Raw genomic sequence first — 22460 nt, forward strand, 5'->3', positions numbered from 1 at the left:
CCCCACACCCCAGCTCTGTCCCTCTCTTTCCGTCACCCTACCTCTCAAATAAAGCATCTTTTCTAAAAATGAGAAACTTTGCCAAAAAGTGATTAGTGCAGTGCTTGTAAATGGAAAAACGAAAGAAAGAGTGAGGAAGGACGGAGAGGAGGGAGGAGGGCAGGAAGGAAGGATGGAAGAAGGAATAGTTGCAGTCTTAGTACAGAGCATTCTGTGGTGCATCTTCTGTTTTTGCCTATTTATTTCCAGTTTCATCCATTGGCTGGATTCAGGACTTGCTCGTGCTTAGAGCCCCTGGGGATGAATGGCTTACATAATCCCACTTTGTTAATCTATCTTGTGCACAGCAGTGTTGTTTATAGGAGTTCTTCATCAGTGTGATCTGTTGTGCGGCAGAGCCTGAGTTCACAGATACCATGTTTCCAGTTCACTCTGGCTGGCTGTCCTCCACAGTGTCCACTGATGATAACAGTTGGATGCTGGCTCTCCAGGTCCCAGTACTATTTCTCTGGGGCCACTTTCTGGCCACCCCTTAAAGATTTACCACATGGGACTGCACTTTCAAGGGATCCATTTTACAGACCTGTGGAAATAACACTGACAATATACTTAGGAACAGGATGAAGAGAACTCTGTTAGGGTTCCATCACGTGTCCCATGGTTTTAAACATGTCAGCGAAGTCTCTCAAGGTACAGCTTTCCTTCAGAATGTGATTAGTCATCTCATTCCTTCTGGGGAATACTCATCTTCTCTCAGTCTGCTCCTACACGGTGGTCTACATTATGTATAATAACTGGGACTATCTGGTTTCTAAGTATAGACTTTAAATGCAAAGAGTTAGGGTGATTCTAAGTTATCTCAGGCCTGGGATGATAACCTAGTGGCTACATCTTTACATTACACTTGCCGAGATCCCACATGGGTGCCAGTTCATGTTCCAGCTGCTCCACTTCCCATCCAGCTTCCTGCTTGTGGCCCGGGAAAGCAGTGGAGGAGGAACCAAAGCCTGAGGACCCTGCACCTGTATGGAGGCACAGAAGAAGCTCCTGGATCCTGGCTTTGGATCAGCTCCACTCCATCCATTGTGGCCACTTGGGGAGTGAACCAGTGGACAGTTCTTTCTGTGTTTCTGCCTTTCCAATAAAAATAAAATAAATCTTAAAGTAAAACAACTCTCTGTGGAGTATGGTGGTGGTGGGGACAAATTATACTTCTGATCTTGGAAAATCTCCCATATTGTTGCTCTAGGCCCTTCAAATCCCACATCTGTACATGATTGGTCTCCAGCTTGTGACCTCACCTCCCATCACTCTGCCTCACTTGCTCATAATCAATGGATACTAGTGTGTTTCTTGTGGTTCCTTAAATATGCAAGTTCATTCCATCTCAGGAATTTTGCACATAGTCTTTCCCTTGTCTGGAATACTGTTTCCACATTTCTACCTGGCTGCTCTCTCACTTATTCCAGTTCTGCTCATGCAGCTCCTTCTCAGAGAGTGCTATTCCGATCCCACCATCTAGATAAATCACCCACACGACCTCATTTTAGATCAGCTTACTTAGCCATGTCTTCATTTCTTGTGGCTATCAGCTGCCAGGGTGCGTATGTATGTATTTTTTGTTGATTGTTTTATTCATTAAAATACGAGTTCGCCAGGAGCAGGATGTTTATCTGTTTTATGTACTACTATTATTTCTAGGATTATATCTCTAGACTCTGAAGTAAACCTATGAACAGATGAAGAACTACTTTCTAAATTTTAAGTAATGGCTTAAAGAATTCACAACCCTACTCACAGAGAAATTCACAACCAGTGGCACACAGACAGTAAACAAGGGACATTCTCTAAGCTCTTTGTGAGTCCTGGCTCATAGTAGAGATACCCTAATATGGAGTTTTACATAAATGCTTAAGAGCTTGCAATTCTGATTTGATATGTCTCCAGTGTATACATGAATTAAAATATCACAATGTAGCCTGTACATATGTACAATTCTTGCTAACAGAAGGTGAAGAGTTCAGACTTGCAAATTTCCAATGGCTTCTACAGTTCTAAACCTTGAGTCTTGGAATGGGCATTTGGTACTTCAGTTGTCCATCTGAATTCCAAGGTTTGAGTACTGGCTCCATTGCCAATTACATCTCCCTGCTCATGTGTACCCTTGAAGGCAGTGGTGATGGCTGAAGTGGTTGGATTCTGGTCACCTGTGTGTGAGATCTTGCCTGAGCTCCTGGCTGCCAGATCCAGCTATGGATGTTGTATTCATTTGGGAAGTGATCCAGCACATAGGAGATCTCTCTCCCTCTGAGTTTTAAATAAATTTAAAATGTGGGAACTAAAATTGTGAGTTTTTAAAAAAAATCTTAAGAGTCATGATCAATTTAGTAAAATGACAAGCATGTTTTTGGAATTCCTGTAAAATCCTAGACTAGAGAAATCTGTAAAAACCATACAGACAAGAGGGAATGTGTATGGTCATAATGAACTTGCTTCTATTTTTCTTTTTCCCTGGAGAGAACCAGGAAGACATTTGCAAGAATCAGGATGTGTCACTGTGGAAACTGACCAGAAGTATAGCACATTTGCTCTCCACTTCCCAGTGTTCCTGTTGAAAAAACGTGCAGAAACACAAGAGCACGTGGGGAGAGAAGGTTAAGCTTGCATCTGCGTAACAGACCACTCCATTCTCCCCTCCAGCTATTGAACGTCCACATGTGGCCATCCACCTTCCACACCCCTTGCTGTCCTGTTCTGTAGTACTGATCTTCATAGAGATTCATTTCTTCCTCAACAAGCTACTGTTCCAATCATCCCACAAGTTCTCAACAACTCTCTGCACAAATCGAGTTCATGTATTCAACCATTGGTCAGCAAAACATACAGAAAAATGGCAGACTGGGAAAGTCACCAGTGTCTTACCTGGAATTCACAGGTGCAGGCTTGCTGTCGCCAGCACCCGCACAGACAACACATCACTTCTTTGTCAAGTCTGTCCTGTAGGCTGGGGCCAATGAATGAAGCCTGGCACTAGGGAAATCACAATGAGTAGCAATGGCTCTCCAGGATAAGAGCCACATCCACATCCTAATAGTCGCGGGTTTGGGGGTTCAATCTTGGACATTTTTCTAATGAGACCAAAATAGTTTTCAGACAAAGGGATTTCCTCACCACTGTAATTTTCATGGTCTGTGGCACAGATGCCAGAAAATGTACTCTGTGATTTAACAAAATAGCTAAATAGTAAGAGTTTCTTAGAGAGGGCTTGGCACAAAAGTAGAACATTGATCCTTTTTTTTTTCTTTTTTGCTTGGCCTCGAAACTGTTTTATGGCTAGCCCTGGATCCCATTCACCTGGCAAGCAATGGTAGTAGGACTAAAGTTTGCTTATGTGGACATGTCCCTGGAGAGTCTTGTGACCACTAAAGGGGACAGCGCACTAGGAGAAAGCTAGATTTCTCTTCATTTGTATTTGTATCTTCCTTTGTATCTCATAATGTGGTGTATAAACAATAAGAGCAACATTATTCTTACCCTAAGCTGTTAATGTTTACAAAAAGCCATTACTGACAAAATAGGGCCAGATCCCCATGCCAGCCTGCACACAGGAAGAACTGAATTTCAGTAAAGAGTTCTGTAGCAAAGACACCAAATCTAGTGCAGGTGGATGTAAGCAATGGGCACAGGACCCTGCACCCTTTGTGTTGGATTTGCAGTAGACCTTTGGTCAGGATTTCTAGGTTCAGCGCCCAGGAACCAACAACTGACTCCTTCATAGCCAACAGGTTAATGAAATCCATTTGGTAAAATGAATGGATTTTCACTTCCCCACAGAAGTGGTGTGGTTTATGAGCTTCATCAACTCACAGGTTACTTAGCATAGTTACTTGGCCTGCAAGTGATAAGAATTATCAAACCATCAACACCTAAAATTTGGGAGATATCACATACAGTATCTAAAATTGCAGGCTTCTTATAAGGTGGACAATCTGGTAGCACTGGGCTAGTATTCCTACATGGTAAGGGCATGCTCTTCCTGACTTGTTATAGTTTCCACTCAGCCAGAGGTACTTGGTAAGGATACAGATTCTTGTAGGGATTTGAATTCACCACTCGTGATTTTGTAGGATAGAATCTGATGGCAGACTAAGGCAGGTTGCGTGCATGCAACCCCTGATTTACAGCATTATGAAACACATGCCAATGGTGTCTATACGAAGACACGAGAATTTCCCAGTGTTACACAATGGTTCCTTCCCTTCTCCTCCAAGAAATTCTAGACTTTCATGGTCCAGAACAGACACAGGTATGTTACAGTTCTCTTACTCCCCAGTAGTTTCTCAAGACACAGTCAAATATATATTTTGGGATCAAATTATTGTCCAATGTTTGTCATCTGTTCCTATCCACTCCCAAAGAGAATTCTCTAGTTATCTGATTGTACTTCTTCAAAATAGGGGTTGGTTTCTGTTAGAATGAGAAGTCAATGTACATAGTAAAATGATACAGAAAATTAGAAAGCTAGAGGAGAGGAGGAGAGGGAAAGGAAGGGGAGGGTTTGGAAGGGAGAAGAGGATGGAAGAGAGGAGAGGAGAGGGGAGAGGAGAGGGGAGGGGAGAGGAGAGGAGAGCAGAGCAGAGGAGAGGAGAGGAGAGGAGGGGGAGGGGAGGAGAAAGGGAGAAGAGAATGTGGTGGGGAGAGAAGTTATCCAAGCTGTGAACAGAAATGTGCTGGATGAGCCACAAGTGGGACGGGGAAGTGTGGAAGACACAAACACTGCTAAGCCTGTTACGGTTTTGTGAATGTGGACACCTTTGTAGCTTTTATGAAACCTAAGTAGAGGACTGAATTTTTTTCTTTTAAAATCACTTCGGGCTGCAGGAAGACACTTCCTGGTGTAAACCTGCTCCGATGCTAACGTGTGTATCTCAGTGCACAGAGGTTAGGCCCGTGAACAGGTTTTCTTGTGCAGTGCCTTCTGAGGGGGCTATCCTATCCATCTGGTGTTCATGAGTGGCTATTTTACACCTGTTGAAACAGATGTGTGATTGTATGTAGGTCTTCTGGCCTCAGATTCAATGTGTATCCTTTCTTTCTCTTTCTTTTTTTTTTTTTTTTAATTTTAAGACCTAGACAACTGAGACAGGTATTCCTGTTCTCTTCTCTGTTTCTATCTTTTATTTTATGGTTTGTCTGAGATAGAGTACACATTAAAGGTCACACTGCTTCTGGCTCTGGGATTTAATTTCTTAAATATATCCTAGGCCAACTGGAGTGCAAGAGTTTATTACTTTTCAAAACCCAAACCCCTGCTAAGTGAAAGGAAAGAAGGGCATGTTTAGATGAAAGTGCTTGATGTTCAAATTCTGCAGTTTGTGGACATTTTATTGCTCAACACAATTTCTCCAACCCTTCAGGGCGTTTTGCTTAATGGTTTCTCCAAGAACAGCCTGAAGAGGCTTCAAAGGGAACCCAGGTTTTAGCAACAATACTCATATTCCAGTTTCTATGAGTCAGATGTCCAAAACCTTGTATAAATCTCAAGTTTTTCCCATAAACACTTACACCCAGAAAATATGGTGAGCTACATTAACAAGCCACGTTAGACATCACACACCAGGGTGGAAATAAACCAGGTAACTCCCATGTAACCAATCTCCGTGGGGGTGAGGGAGGAGAGGAACTTAAAGTAGATTTTAGATGGGTTATGCTAAATTCTTTAAAGATATTTGTCACTATTTATCTGACAGTGTTGAATATGAATTAATTAAGAATTGGGTTTGTGATGTCATAACACAGTTATTTCAAATATACCAACAGGATGATGTGTGATCCATAAGTGCACCCTTCATGATTATTTATTCTGATGGTCCAGAGGAATAGGAGTTATTTCTTAGCTTTACTTTTCACTTTATTGAACCACATAGGAGGTCTGTATATACCAATAAAACATGACTTTGTGAAGGGATATATTTTAGTTCTTTCAAGGTTACAAAAAATGAAGTGTCAATTGTGACACTTGATGAGCTATTCAATCCTTATTATTGTCTGTAAAACTGGCTCTTTTCCTCTCTTTCTACAGTTGTTCTGGGTTGGGTGTTTGTCACGGCTGAGTCAGTCAAAATATGAGAGGTTTCACAAAACATATGGAAAAGCAAAATGAAAAGATTAGCTGCTTTTGGTGTAGAAAGCCTTAGAAATTCATGTACTTTCACCTCACTATCCCCAGAATTAGCTTGTGTCTCAATCACTAGGCCAACCACCCAGCCCTGTGATGGTCACGTGCACAGTAATCACACTATGTGGGCACCTGAGTAGAAGAATATACATTTTTTCTGTAACCTTGTTGCTGTGGACATGTTACCTGCGGGCAGCGTGGCTAGGCAGGCAGGACCACAGGTTGAAGATGGAGAAAGGATGGTCCAGGATATATGGCTTGAGTGACCCAGAAAGGCACTGAGTGTGGGGGAAGTATGCTGTCCCATCAGCAGACAGCCCATGGAGTCACATGTATCTGTGACTTCCAGAAAGCACCAGAGGTAGTTCATCTCTCAGGTCTCTGCCCAACACCTTCCATTTTTTTCCCCTAGGAATTTATCATTGAAAAGCAGACAGGAGAGCTCTCTTGACCTCATAAGAAGAAGAAAAAAAAAGGAAGGAAAGAAGAAGATCCAATAGCAAGCAGAGTTGGAGGAGTTGCTACATTACTGCTGGTTTCTAACAGTGTCATCTTCCAGAAACTAACGTCAGCTGAATCGGCAAAGTTTTTGAGCACTGGTGGGGCCTGAGCTAGAGTTTCGGAAAATGTTAATACTTGAAACACCATCTGACAGCCATTCTGCAATACCCATTGCACAAGAGAGAAAATTTTTCAGCCCTGCTTTTTAATTTTCTTGTCTTTGTGGGCTTGGGAATGGACCTCAATGTTATTTTAGCTTAGTTTCTTCCAGGCAAAGAGATTTACTTCATTAGATAGCCAATAAGGGAGGCCTGTTACTGAACATTTCATGAAGCAGAGGCCATGTGTTCCTCTGGTTTATGGTGTGCTGGGAACACAAAGAGTGCATGGAAGGGGAGGTGGACGCCAATGGATATTCATGCAGGGTGACTCTTTGTAGGTGTCCACTGGGCCAAGAGAAATGGCAGCATCATGGCCTAGCATCAGAGCTGTGAGCCTTGGTTGTCCGAGTTGATGTGTGGGAAGGCATTCGCAAAGGAGGCTGCTGTGTGCTCAGAGGCAGAAGCAAGGGGCCTCCCACTCCCACCTTCTCACTCTCATGCTGGGCGCTGACCTGTCTCCTATGAGACATGCCTCACAATCCAGCAAGGCTTGGGAAGAAAACATGGCAGGGTTTTCCTCACAGAGGAAAGAGCAGAGCCAGGTGAGTGTGATGTGTCCTGCAGTCCACACTAACAAGCCATGACCAGATGTGTCCTCCTGGAAGTAGGCTTGGTATACAGCTGTGACAGTGCACACGGGTAGAAGAAGGCAACTGCATTGACGGATGACATGATGGCTGGTCATCACTTTGCAATTACGCACAATTTATCTTATTTACCGCCAGTAATGAGCTTATTAAGGTTTAGGTATGCTGTTTTGAAAGAACACCCTTTTCAACAAGGAATGTAAGAGAAGTAAGTTCCACAAACATCACAGCAACTGCAGTGGTTTGCTTACATATTCTCAAGTCAAATTAATGTAAGTATGGAGTACATGAGCAGAAACTTCAGTGGAGAGGGGAAGAAGTGTCAGTAATTTGCTGGTTATCTTTCCAAATGGCTGCAATGATCAGGGTGTAGCCTGGCTGAAAGCAGGAGCCAGGAGCTTCATCTGGGCCTATCATGTGGGTGCAGGGGCCCAAGTATTTGGGCTACCTTCTGTTGCTTTCCCAGGTGCTTTAGCAGGTAGCTCAATCAGAAGCGGAGCAACTGGAACTTGAACCAGCACCCTTACAAGATGCTGACCTTGAAGGTAGAACGTTAACCATTTTATGCAGTAAGCTCAACCAAGATGTGGTCATCTTAGTCTGTGTCTCAACCCCTAGGTCAACCACCCATCCCTGTGATGGTCATGTTCACATTAATCACACTATGTGGGTGCCTGAGTAGCAGCCACCATGTCTGAGTATACTTGACTCCAATAATAGCAACTCTTACAGCACATCTGCCTGGTCTCAGCCAAATTAAGAGAGTTCTTCCTTACAACAACACTGTCCTGAGTTCCCACCAAAACTCTGCTGCTTATCATGCATGTTACGTGTGTGTGCATGTACATGATTTATCCCATACTCCTTTGAAGGCAACAGCCATCCTATGCTTTGCTCGGCCTTGCTGTGCACCCGAAGTTGCTATGGGTCTCAAGATCAGTTAAGCAACAAGCAGACACGACAGAACAGCACAGGTGAAAGGCGGGAAGGTGACAGGGACGCTGATCTCCACTCTGCCTACTTCACAAAGGTCTAGGGGTGAGCTTGTAACAGCAGATGCAAACATGTCACAACCACTGAAGGTGAGAAGGAAGGCAGGAGGCAGAGTTGGAGAGAGAGATCCTAGAAAAAAACAGGCTGAGGAGTGCTACTGTGATCAACGCAAACCTTACAAGAAAAACCCACATCACAGAAGGCTCTGATTAGCAAATAGAAAGCAGCAGCCATTTCTCTATTGAGACAGGTCACCCCCAGCCCAGGACTAACTCTAAGAAGAATTTATTTTATGGCTCCTTCCAGACCCATTGGATTTTTAAAAGCATGATGGTTTCAATAAGAGTTCTATAAAAAAATGGAATTTGTTTCTATGTGGCTATTTCTTATATTGGTTTTTGATAAATGCCATAGTGCAATGCTATTTCTAAGGAGACTTAGGATATGGTTCAACCACCAGCAAGCAAAATAGGCTGATGGGTTACATCTGGACCCACAGTCTGCTGCTGGGCCCTGTAAATGGCATGTTTCTGTGATCTGACCACAGGCTGCCAGATTAAGTATCAACTTGATATTATTAGCAAACAAGCAAACCTGTACTCAAACAGAATGCAACCTGGGCTGCATTTCTTTGCAAGTTCAGGAACAGTTCTTCCCTGGTACACACGGGCCCTTCAGGATGGGAGCTAGGTGAAATTCCAACTACATCTAATGATCTAACACAGATCCCAGCATGTCCTATAAACCAGGAGGCATCACTCAGAGACATGAAGTGTGCTCCAACAAAAGTCCTCTGGTTTGCATGTCTGTGTGCATGAACCACGACTAAGCTTCCTGTGCACCCTGGGAATCTTTAAAGACTTGAACATGTTAAAATGTCATCCTTTAACTGGAGATCAGCAAGCAAGAGGCTTACTGTACATCGAGGGGACAGGCAGCAAGCAGGGTAAGGCAGGTGACACAGGTGGGCAGACCCACAGGAAGGGAGCTCCAGACTGAAGTTCTGGAGGAGGCTGGCCCCGAGCAGTCCTGGGGTACAGGCCACCCAGGAAGGGCCTCTTCAGTCCAGGGCCTGAGCCTGCTGTGCTGCCAGCAGCTGGGTCCTTCCTTGGCTTCTAAAGGTGTGCTTATAGTAGTATGCTACAGGATTTACTAGGTGTCGTGGACAGAGCAGCTGGCCACACCTACTTCAATCCTGCTGCACAGCTAATGCCCCCCAAACCTGGAGACAAACAGAATACCCTGGAAGGCTGTGCTGTTTCATCAGCCTATACACACACCTGTTCTGCCAACTGAGTATACTAGTTTGGCTTTATGCTTTTCTGCCCCTTCCAGACACCACATATTGGTGATTTAGTCCCTTGGCAGAGTTGGTTTTATCCAACAAGAAATGCGGGGTGTGCCTCAGGTCTTGTGGCAGAACTGAAGAAGACAAGTTCCTTCCCTCTTCTTTCCATTTTCTGACACCTGACTCTGGACTTCTGGGTTGATGAAGCAGTGCTGCATGGCCAGGTAGCAGAAAGTAAAATGCTGGGACAGAGCGTGAGGCTAAGGTGCTTCCTCCACAGAGCTGCCCCGAGCTCCAGGCCCCAGGCCCCAGGCTGCAAATCCTCCCTGAGTTCACTGGCCAGCTCAGGTTGTGTGAGCCCTTTTAGTGCCAAGGACATCAGGGAAGGTTATTTCACCTGGGGCCTTTCACTGGATCTTTTAGGGAGAAAGGATACTGAGAAAGGAAGTGGTATTTTCTACAACAGTAATAGGATTTAAGTTATTCTTCCAAGGATCCTAACTGGAGGAACACTGGCGTGAAGATTTTCCTTAGAGCATAAACACTGATAAAGCATAAACACTGGCCCATCACCACCGATCACAGCGTCTTTCAAACTTACCTGCTTCACTCAGACTTTCCACATGTCATCGAAGGCACTAACAAATGTAGGACCTACAACAGAGCTGTGTACACAGCAGGCACCCAATGTGTGCCTGAGCTATGTGAAGAAAGAAACACATCTGACCCACAGCAGAACACCTTACTACATAATGAGTCTCTTTGAGGTCTTCCATAAAGAGCAGCTGCAGGGTGGTTGGAGAACGGTATGGGGCAAGGATCCAATCTCTGGCACACTTCAGTCTTGGTTATGCCATTGCCAGATGGGGGAGCTTGCTGGTGATCTGACATCTATAAACAAAATTCAGGCAGTTTAGAGAAACACTGCATAAGAATGGAAAGCCTAGGCCCTTTCTGATGAACGTAAATATGCAACAATCCCATCTTGCATTGAAAAAGCATTGCTCCATCTTCCCCAAAATCCCTCTAGAAACGCCTTGCTTTCTGCAAGAACAATTTTAAAAATTCCCCACACATGAAATTGCAGCATTGCAGATGACATCCAAATGCTTTATGTGTTGCACACACCCCTCTACAACACTCAACAGCCTCTTCTCCACGTCCCACTCCAGCCTGGGGAGGACTGTTCCTTTCAGGGCAGGATCCTCACCCGTTAAATCATTTTTCTGAAATATTGTCTCAGGGCACCATGATGCCAACATTTGAGGCCATGGTGAATCTGGAAGAGCCCACATTTCTAACAAGCTCATAGCTAATGCCAACTTCATACTTCTTGACCACACTGTGGGTTAGCAAGGTACTGGTATTACAACTTGTTGCACATTATTTTACACAAATACTTTGCACAAGAACCCATGTATGGTGTCAACCTAAGTGTCTACTGGCAGATGATTGGGTACAGAAATGTGGTTGAGACACAGAGTGGAATATTACTTAGGCATAAAGAAGAAAATGCTGTCTTTCATAGCACCAAGGCTGAGTGCAAGGACACTACACTTAACTGAGATAAGCCAGACTGAGACAGCCAGACACTGCATGGCCTCACTCACACGTGGAAGCCAAGAAAACTGGTCCTATGTAATAAAAAATGTAATTGTGGTTACCAGGGGCTGGGATGTCAGCAGGGAAAGAGGACAAGCAGAGCTTTTGGCTGCGCACAAAATTATAAACTCAAAGAGTAGGTTTGATGTTTTGTAGCACAGCAGGGTGACAACAGTTAAGAATAACTTACTAAATATTTCAAAAACGCCAGAGGAGATGTTGAAGGCTCCCAATAGAAAGATATGATCCATATCTGTGGGACTGGATATGCTAACTGTGTACACAGATAAAACCATCGTACTGTAAGGCTAGTTCTGTGGCACAGTAGGCTAGGCTTCCACCTGTGGCACTGGCATCCCATATGGGCCCTTGTCCTGGTCTGGTTGCTCTAATTCTGATCCATTCCCTGCTTATGACCTGAGAAAGTAATGGAGGATGGCCCAAGTCTTTGGGTCACTGCACCCAAGTGGGAAACTCAGAAGAACCTTCTGGCTCTTAGCCTTGGGTCTGTTCAGCTTTGGCAGCTGTGGCCATTTGGGGAGTGAACCAGTAGATAAAAGATTTTCTCTGTGTCATGCCTTCTTTCTGTGTAACTCTCTTTCAATTAAAAATAAATCTTGATTAAAATATCATTGTTTTCCATGAACACAACAGTATTTCAGTTTGTGGAAAAAAGAGTTCAAAGATAAGTTTACTTTGCTATAAAACATTTGAAATTCATGCATGATTTTGTCATGATGTACATTACCATGAATCTTTCTGAGGTGTCATTGTATGCACAACTATTATGTACCAATTTCAAACCAACTGTATAACATACTGATTTAATACTGATGTCTGAGTTCTACCCAAAGAAACAGATTCTATTTGCTTGGGCTCCGTTGGGCATCAGGGCTTTCAAAGTTCCTCCCAGGGATTCTACTGTGTAACTAAGGTTGAGAATCACTGGTACAAAGCGATTAGAATTCTTCCTCCCACAAGCCTTTCCAAATGCACAACTGGGTAGATTATCCATCTCTGTAAGCCCCCAGGATGGCTGATACCAAGGCCTGGGTCTTGCAGATTCAAGCAAGGACCTAGCACAGGGCTACATTCTTGGCATGAGCTCAGTCGCACTTACACGAACTCATGGGCAAACTGAAAGACGCTTGCTTTACCTGCAGGCTTGGCCAGAGCAGCAACTTACTTTTCATTGTAAAACTGGGTCTTGCACATTGCTCCTTCCCACAGTTCCTCTGGCAGCTGTCTTCCAAGGAATATCCTAGAATCAGGGCTTAGGGATCTTGCAGAGTGTAGAGAGGAGAGGAGGAAAGATGAGAGTGAAGAAGGAGGGTGACAGTACGGGAAGGAAGGAAACGGGAGAAAGAACTGGAAGACGAAGCAGGGACGGAAGGAGAGCAACGGGGCGGAGGTGAGAAGAAAGGCAAGGTGAAGGGAAGGGTGCTGAAAATAGCTCCCAGTAAGCTATCTGATAATCACCAACCATGAGATAGAGTAACAGATTCTGTTGACCTCTGTAAAACTGAGGGTCTCATTAGGAGACGGCAATCAAGTGCTTGCTTGAGAAATTATGTAGAACATTGCAACAAAGAGTAGAGGGAAACCCTATCAGAGAAGACACAAGCATGAATGTGCATCTGTCCACACTGAGCGCTTGAGCAGCACACAGAGGGGAAAGGGCACCAGCACTGTTGCAATGGACTCCGTATTCTGTATTAAATTGTTTCAACTAGCACTAAGTGAAGCAGTAGACACTGACAAAGAAATGAATGTGTAACTTGGGAAATCAAATATTGACAGGCATTTCCTCTATCTTGTGCCATCATATTGCTTGACTATTCACTTGGAGAAAAAAACATCCAGAGCTGCTTCTTGAAAGAGATCTTCAGAACAGCTTATCCCCATTTCCAACCTTGTCATGTATTTTAAAATTAGGGCTGAAGCCTTGTTATCCATGTTTTAGGAGAATAAAGAAGGGGCATTCAATCCATTCAGAGTAGGGATGGTTACTTGCTTTAAACCTGATGTGTTGAGCTGGGGCACTGCAAGTCTCTTCAGAGGTATAAAAGCCAGTCTTTGAGAGATGCTCACAGGGGTCATGACTGTTTGTTCACAGGGGAGCTGCATTTCCCCATGTACAGTCACGTATGGGGACGGAACGCGATGATTTCACCGAGAGGGAGTGAGGGCAGGGACCACAAGCTTCCACTTCCTAAAAGGAAACACACTCAGTCTCTCTTAAACATGTAGATGTGCCTCAGTGTCTACAGGGAAATCCAGAGTTTGTGCTTTCATTTGGAAAAAATGCTGCAACAAAGCCAAGCCTGTGGCAAGGAAAGCCACCACCTCTACGCACTTGCAGCAAGCATAATGAACCTGTTTCACAGGAACCTGGGCAGGAAAGATGTGTTCACATGTGATTTAAAGGCCAGTGTTTTACACACAGGATGCACTGTCGTCCACTGTACCCTGACCCTGCCTTATTTTCCTGATTTCATGCGTCTTATTCTTGCAGCTCCTGTCTTCAGTGCTGCACAACTGGAGATGCCAGGTGTCGAGATGAAGGCAGCACACTGTCTTTCAAAGTCTTGACATGCTCTCTGCTGTTTTATTGGGAACCATGGCTTAGCAGGTCTCTACAGATTGCCCAGCCCCCTGCATCCTTCTGAGGAGCTGAGGAGCTTCCATTCTGGGCCAGGACCAAGGCTGGCTCCTGGTGGGACTCAAGGCTCACCTCCCCAACAAGCAGCAAACACGGAACTCCGTGTGTGCACGCACGCTTGCTGTACATTCCCAAGGAGAACCTCAAGCAACAGGATAACTCTGTGAAATGTGGGGACAAACATGGAGACGGGGCATCCCACATGAGAAAGAGACATGGAAGAAATGCAGGAGCAACAGATGGGACTCCAAACAAGGACAGAGGCAAAGGGACTGTGTCTCACACACATAGCTCTCCAAGTCTGAAGGAACCTACCTCCTCGATGCAGGCAAACTTTGCCCTCACGTGAACTTCCAGAGGAGCCAGTACCCCACGCTGAAGACCAAACAGGCATCCAGAAGTAGAGACAGCGCCCAAACCCTGATTCCTGTGTGCCAAGCCAATGGTCACACACCGTGGAGAGAGCATAGGGTGGAACTCACAGTGGGACAGAGAGCAAATCTGTCTGAAAGCCCAATTCTGCCATTCATGAGCAAAGCTGCCCTGCAGATTGGACTTAAAACTTCCTGAAGTTTCATCTTCTAATCCATAAAATGAGCCACGTTATCATCACAGAATGATGTCTTAAAGGCACCTAAGTATGCAACTGTTCTGTAGCGCCTTGTAGCTCACCAAGCCCAAGTTTGTGGGACAGCCCCCATATACGAGATGACTTCCCACTTCTTAATAAAATTCTGTGCCCCAGGGGACAGACTGGTGTACACTGAACTGCGGTAACACTGCTGCTAACTGTGACAACAGATAGTTCTCCCTCCTACGGGTAACATTACATTCTACTTTCAAACTTCAACTTGAAAGGTCTCTTACAGGCCATGCCAACACTTTGAAAATAAAACTCCTGTAGTTTCAACATCTTACACGATAGGAAAAAACCTTCTGGAACGTGGGGCTTACCGCGGATTGAAAAAACCTGCATCAACAATAGGGGCCTTATGAACTTGGGCTCCACGCTGTCTCCTAAAGGGATTAGACAGGTCTCATAACGTGTCAGAAGCATAATAAAGAGACCCACGACGCGGTTAAATCCTTCATTGTTGCTAGTATTTTTCCCATGTCAATGCTGAGATTTGAGAAGGCAGAAGGAACTGACTTCACTTTGTATACTTGTCTGATCCTTCAGTACTTCATGAAACACACAGTTTTATTTGACTCCTACGGGAAAGCACTAAACTGGGAAGTTTGTTCCTGAAATCAAATATCAGCACTCAAAACACTTTCAAAGTCCCTTAGAAATCAGAACATCATAGATTTATTACAAAGTAGGGTTCCCCAAGCTTTATAGGTAGCTGTTAACAGTGTTTTATTTCCTTTATACAAAAAGTAGAAATGACAGGAAACAATACCACTGACCTGGTCTCATGAAGGAGCTGAGCCAAAAGAGCCCATAATTACGGGGACAGGGAAGTTCAGCCAACGTTAGCAAACACGCATGCAACTGGAACATGAAATGAACATGGCTGGGTCAGTGTTCTGTATGTGGGCTGGCTCCATCCAATATTAAAAAACACTTAACCAATCATGCTTTGAAACAGCATCTCTTTAAAAACAAGTTTATATACATTTATCATCCCCAAAAATGTATCCTAGAGAGTTGAATACTATAAATTTAAGGCATCCTGATACTTTATTCTTCTGCTGGTGAGGTGGTGTTGAGGTGGATCTATATCCGGTAATTTCCAATGGTGTCCCAGGGACATTGATGAGAGATTCAAAAAACGAATTTACAAGAAGAGTTCTTTTGACTCTGGCTCAGCAATGTGCTTTATGCTGTAGGATTTCTTCATTTTTCTATTGATGTCATTATGCCTAAGTAGAAGAAAAACCACAAGCCCAAATTAGATAAAACCATAGTCAAGTTACAAGAGACTACCACTAAACATTTCACCAAAAATGGAAATTATCCACATACAAACCACACTGAAGAACACTTCATTCCAACAGGGAAATTATTCTCTTTTTATATAAACCACTCTTAAAACAATAAAAGCAACAGTAACATAAAACTCCTAATACACAATGACTGAACTTTGTTTTTCAGCTCCAGAAGTAATTTCTCAGTCATAATGACTGGAATCTTGGTGTCCCACCATCAAGTGCATTTACCAGAGCCAAGCAGAGATGTGCAGAACCGCTAATTGTGTAGGAACAAGAGACTGGCATGCACTTCTACATAAATTTTCTGGGAACACTTTTTTTTCCTCCAAGAAAACTGTCAAAGATGCGCCATCTCCTGAGAGCAGGCAAGGCTGCCGATCACTTCCCACTGGTCCACGAGAGAAAACCTGCAAAGGCCACGCAGCCTGCTCTCAGGGTTCTAGCACACATCGAATGATGACGTGGCTTGATGGTGACCTGGAAGTCACAGTTCTTATCCCTACTTATTCCTTTGACTAAAGCATCAGAGAGTTATCCATTGACAACAAAGGGAAAGGGAACAAGAAAGAAACTCCTTGCTAACCAAACTGTGTTCTAGGCATTTCTAATTACACACATTTAGCATTCACTTTAAAATTTTCTATTTCAAAGGAAGATTTACAGAAAGAAGGAGAGACACGGAAAGGATCTTCCATCCACTGGTTCACCCCCCAAATGGCTGCAATGGCTGGAAATGAGCCAACCTGAAGCCAGAAGCTTGCTCGGAGTCCTAGGGAGCCCAGGGAGCTGAGCCATCCTCTGCTGCTTTCCCAGTTCATAAGTAGTTTGCTGGATCAGAAGTGGAGCAGTCAGATAAGAATTATAAGAATTGGCAACCGTATGAGATGCCTGTGCTGCAGGCAGAGGATTAGCTTGCTACACCACTGTGCCAGCCCCCACACACATTTATCATCTTGCATTCAACACAACACTAAAATGAAAATCAGTAAACTTTAAAAGGCATATTGATCCTATAGGAATAAGGAAAACGGATGAGGAAATGATAATAGAAAAATGCTAACCGTATTTAGTATTTATTCAGAAGAGGGAGGGCAGATGGGCACTTGGGAATGATTTAGCAGTGCAGAAAAAGCAGAAATCTAGGCTTTCAGTCAGCAAGCCCAGCATGCTGACTTGTAATTATGTTACAGGAAAGAGGACCAACATGCACTTCTGAAGACGACAGCAAGTGTGGAAAACAGCCAAGAAGCTCTCTGCACGTGAATACGTAAAGGCCTCCAACATGTTAGGCAAAAAAAAAAAGAAAAAAAGAAAAAAAGAGAAAAGTACAAGGGCACAACGCAGCAGCCCAGTCTAGCGGCTGAAGTCCTCGCCTTGCACACACCAGACTCCCATATGGGCACCAGTTCATGTCCTGGTGGCCCCGCTTCCCATCCAGCTCCCTGTTTGTGGCCTGGGAAAGCAGTTGAGGATGGCCCAAAGCCTTGGGACCCTGCATCCTTTTAGGAGACCCAGAAGAGGCTCCTGGCTTTGGATTGGCTCACACTGACCATTGTGACCATTTGGGGAGTGACTCAATGGATACAAGATCTCCCTCTCTCTTTCTCTCCATCTCTCTGTATAACGGACTTTCCAATAAAAATAAATAAATCCTAAAAAAGAAGTAAGTACACAACCTTTACTACAAATGGGAAGCAAAAAATATAAATTGTATCTGACTGTCAACATTTAGATAAGATATATATTTTCCAACAGCAAATGAGAAGCCACAAGAAACCCAAATACTGGAAACAAATACTGTTGCTACAAAAGATACCCAATAGCTAGGGTGGCAGGGAAATGTCAGCAAAAATGCTAGAATGTAAGATGACAAAGATAAAAGTGTGGGTAAAACAGGAAGCACAAACAGAAAACCTCAGGATCAGTATGTCCAAAAACAGAATGAGAGGATTTTCAGCAGAAATAGACAAAATGGAAGAGGGAAAATTGTCAAAGAAATTTTACATTTTCCATAACTGAAGCACACAAGACTCTGGAGTTTAAAAGCCCACTGGGTGCACAGCCCAGGAATGAAAATAGACCCACAGGTCGGTGAAGTGTGAAGACATCAAAAGTTTAGGGAAAATAGATTATAGAAGTTTTCAAGCAATTAGCACTCAGACAGGCATGGGCTCTTCACAGACACATGCAAGCAATGGAAAATGGAGTGACTAAATCACCCAGATTCTGGGAGAGAATCGTTTCCGCCTAGAATTCTATCCCAGTCCACACACCCCTCATCTAGTAAACTTAGGAGAGTTTTGGATAGTCAAGGTCTCAAGAAACTTAGCATCTATTCATCTGCTTACCAAAGCAGAATCCACCAAAACAAGGAACAGACAGGTGCAGGAAATAAGTCTGTAGAGGAGAGAAGCCAGAGAGAAATTCTCAGGCAATGAGGATAGGGCTGTGCCAGGGGTTCAGCTGTGCCCTGGGCCAGGTAGCCACCATGCAGCCTGAGGCAGGATGAAGGGACCCTCCCTGCACAGAGAGAAATGAAGAGCACTTAGGTTATATGAAAGAACCCAAAGGTGGCTTCTGTCTTCAGCAGAGAAACAGAAGATTTAGAGAGTGATGGTGAGCCAAGACATTAAATTATTGCCAGGGATAGTACAAACTTAAACAAGAAAGAAACTTTAATCTGGGACCATGTGGATTCACTGTGATTACCATTCAGAAAGCCACAATGGAGACAAAGGTGGATTTAACTCCTGCTATCCTGGCAGGGGAGGAGAAGCTGGTGGATGTGAGCCCAGGTGAGCCCAGGTGTGAGGATGTAACCCAGTGCTGTATGCTCAACCAGAGGCCCGCAAATTTGGTTCACTGATAAAAGTATGCACCACTTTCTCGAACCAGACGGAGTTCAAATCCTGACTCCACAGTTTGTCACCATCTTGGCTGTGTGACCCTGGTCAAGATACATAACCATCTATTATCCAGTATGCCAAACTTGGATAATAAACATGTCTGCTGCAGAGTGTTACTAGGGGGGTTCAAATAATAAACATGTATAAAATGCCTGGAATGTTTTCTGGGATACTGTACATCCAATCATCATTATTATCTGCCATAGTAGTAAGCCAACAGATAACAGAGAAATTGAAATGGAACTCTAATGGGAGCATAGTGTTCACAAATGGGAAAGTATTAGGAAAATCATGTGAAGGAAAGGCCAGTGGTAGGTTCAGGGGTGTGGGATGGGCAAGGCACAGGGACAGCCATTTATGGTCGCAATGCCAGTGTTACTACTACATGTAGCTATACTACTTGGATAAGAAACTAAAAACAGAAATGTAAAACGATTTATATCTTTGTGGACATTTCTACTTGGTCACCAGGGGGGTAATGGTGAAAAAGCACTGAAAAGAATACTTTAGGGGACACAACTTGGCATGGCTAGCAGGTGAGTCTACACCAAGGAACACGTTCACTTAAGGCACGGATCTGAAGAATATGCAGATAATGCAACCCCCCTGGAGCCCAGCAATCACCTGCCCTGAAGTGCTAATACTCCAAAGAACTGGAGTAGCTCTGGCAAGAATGGTTCAGCTCATCTGCCACTCCCTGATTGCATTATTGGGTACTCCTTAATGACCAAAAGTGGAAGGGAAAGGTGTGACGGTCAGTAACAGTCCCTTTTCCAAGTAGTTTTTAACTTGTGGGGGCACACCCTGTCCCATCTGCCTGGTTCACAGCACGCAGAAATTCACAGGATCAGAATCAAGTGGTCCATTCCACAGACGGTCAAAACAGGGATGCCTTGCTAATTTGGGGACCTGCTCAGAGTCACATGGATAGAAGAGCCATAAATTCCAATGACCGGAGAGGGGAAAGTGGGGGAGGTCCCAGCATAAAGTACCCCAACCGAAACTCACAAGAGGAAGGTGAACTTGGGACACAGAACAAAGTTTTGGAGCCTTTTTGTTTGTTTTCCTTTCTCTCTTCTTCCTCCCCTGACGTAGCCTTTCTCCAAGTATTTGTGAAACCCCTGCCAAGTGCCCAGTGCCAAGCTAGATCCTGAAGCTTACAAACCAGAGCAGCATGGCGCTGTCGAGGGTCAATGTGCAAACAAAACTCACGCCCATTCTTAGAATTTACCATGCTTCCAAAAGATGCATATGATGACCAAGTCCTATACAGATTCCAAGTGTTTTCCAACGGGAATTCATCTTCCCACACACATACTGAAGTCCTCTCTTAGGGACTTCGAGGAAGGAAATGCTTGGAGCAGGCACTGAAGGGTGTTTGGGGAAAACCTTCAGTTGGTCGTTTTAAACCTATGCGCACTATGACTTCTAGAACATTTAGGCTCTTTCAATGTACTAAGGTGCCCCTAGCGGTGGCAGACCTGCACTGCAAGCCCGGTACTGCTAGAATACACTCCTTTGGGGTCTCAATACTCAAATTGGAGCAGAGGGAGTAAGGGGAGGAGGGTGGAGGTGGGAGAGCATCCTGACGTTTTCTTTCCACACTTTTTGAGAGCATGCGCTCTGGAGGGATGACTAGTTTCTAGGGCGGATTCCCCACGTTCATTTCCCGCCTCCCCAGAGCAATGGTTGGAGAGGAATATAGGGTTTTCCTTGTGGCTCATCATACTTCAGCACTGAGCTCTCCCCATCTTCCTGGTGCGGGCCGTTTTCCCAGATTGTGCAAGGAGCCTCTGAAAGGAAACTCCGTACGTGAGTCATCCTGTCTTTCATCTTGGACACAGAACTCACTAAGTTGTGTCAGCTAGCAGAGGGATCTGACTTCCTAAACTGTTCCATGTACCCTGCACATTGTTCTCTGCACACAGGATTCTGTCTCAGTAGCAGGCAATCTCCTGCAGTTGTCCTAAGCAACGGCCAAGGGCAACCCAAAACTATGGCTTGGTTCCAAAGAAGAAACTCACTCCACTTCTTGTAGAGAAATGGCTCAAGACACAACATCATAGGCACAAAGTTTTCGTAAGAAATACTAAAGGTTCCCTTTGTGAAACCCATTTGTGTGCAGGGTCAGGCAGAGTTGGAGTGAGGTGCAGCACCACCCTAGGGCTCTCCTGGAGCATAGGCAATTCGCTCAGGTTCTGTACTGGCTGTTGCCTTTCAGTGCCTGGTGATCCTGGTAGTCAGCCCTGGACTCCAGTGGCCACATATTGGAAACGAAAACACAGAAAAACCTACCTCACCTCAGGCCATAGGATCTGGTGCTGTGGTTTCTGAGTAGAAACCACGAGGTCTGTATGATAAGAACCAATTAGTTCACTAAACACTTTTTTTTCATCTTTAGCATACTGTTCTGGCTGTCACACAGGTCAGCTCTGGCCCACCCTGGGGTACTCACCCCTTACCTGTGCCACCAGCACAGCCTGGCTGCACACTGGCCACTATGCTTTCCCCCACAGAAAACAGCCACTGAAGATGAAGATGTGGTTATCTCAATACACAGAAAGTATGGCAAGGACACACGTGTGCCCTATGACCAGGGGCTCCTCTGAGTGCTGACTGCATTTCCCCATTAGGGTTCTAGAAATGCTGCAGTCGGGTCAGGGTGGGGTATGACTGAGGCACACTGATTGGGAGCAGGTGCCGGCCCTGGCCTTGCCTCTGCTTTCCTGATGTCTCTGGGCTCCTGTTTCTGTTTGGTATGACGATATGATGAGGAAGAGACATGGGTTTGTGGGTGCTGGGAGTGTGGCAGGCTACTCTCACCTGTCACTGCACACAGCATTTGTCACATCATCATGGTCTCCAGGGACTAGTCCCTTGGAAGTGGCTGTTGGACAACCTAGAAACTGCCACAACTAATATCCCCTGGCTCCAACTCATAACTACTCGTATGGCTCATTTCTTGGCAGTAAACCCCACACTAATGGTATTTTCCCTTATTTGCTTTTAAATGAGTCTCCTCGAATGCTGCCTGCTGGGGTAGGGGACTTCCTGATGTTAACCCTTCAGGCAACAGTGCCAGTGTGGCCTGGGATAAAGGTGCAGGCGATGCCCTCCGGGTGTGAGTAACCTCAGCCAACCGCACACTCAGGTCCCAGACAGACTGGAACTGACCAAAGGATGTTTCTCAGGCATTCTAAGACTAGTCATCGCTAGCACTGTCCTGTAAGACAACGTGAAGAGAAAGCTGCTCGTTTCTACAGCCAGTCATTCTCTGCAACTGACACACACTGGGAAAGCTGTTTTAAGTCATTGGGTTGAATCTAACCTTTAGGGCACTGGAAAGAAAACTCAGCTACTTTGCTATCAAGCTGTAACCAGCTTAGAAAAATAAACAGCAAGCAGGGCCTTCTGACGTGGTGCTAACGTTTACAATAATCATTGTTTCTTTCACCAGGAAGGAAGGAGTTTCTCAGGACACTGCGCCATGCCTGTCTCTGCTGCTGTGCTGACCTGCCCACTGGCCACTCCAGTAGAGTGACTGCCATCAGTCTCCTGATTATCTGACACAAGGAGCTCATCTGGCCTTCTAGCAACTTCCTGGGCCAAGACTTGCGCCACTGTGGACAGACTTTCACTGCAGCAGG

The 22460-nt window shown here is 44.7% G+C and overlaps 1 protein-coding gene across 4 annotated transcripts in view; it reads right to left on the minus strand.

Annotated features, from left to right (window-relative positions):
• Positions 1 to 15261: 15261 nt before the first annotated feature.
• The window catches only part of SNCAIP (synuclein alpha interacting protein), a 139631-nt gene continuing 132432 nt past the window's right edge, over positions 15262 to 22460 (minus strand). For all 4 annotated transcript variants that reach the window (XM_058677610.1, XM_058677611.1, XM_058677613.1 and 1 more), the window contains one exon: positions 15262 to 15838. In XM_058677610.1, coding sequence (XP_058533593.1) covers positions 15754 to 15838 — 85 coding nt within the window. In that variant the 3' untranslated portion in view covers positions 15262 to 15753. The remainder of the gene's footprint in view (positions 15839 to 22460) is intronic.

The sequence above is a fragment of the Ochotona princeps genome, chromosome 19 (assembly GCF_030435755.1).
Source record: "Ochotona princeps isolate mOchPri1 chromosome 19, mOchPri1.hap1, whole genome shotgun sequence".
NCBI classification, from domain to species: Eukaryota; Metazoa; Chordata; class Mammalia; order Lagomorpha; family Ochotonidae; genus Ochotona; species Ochotona princeps.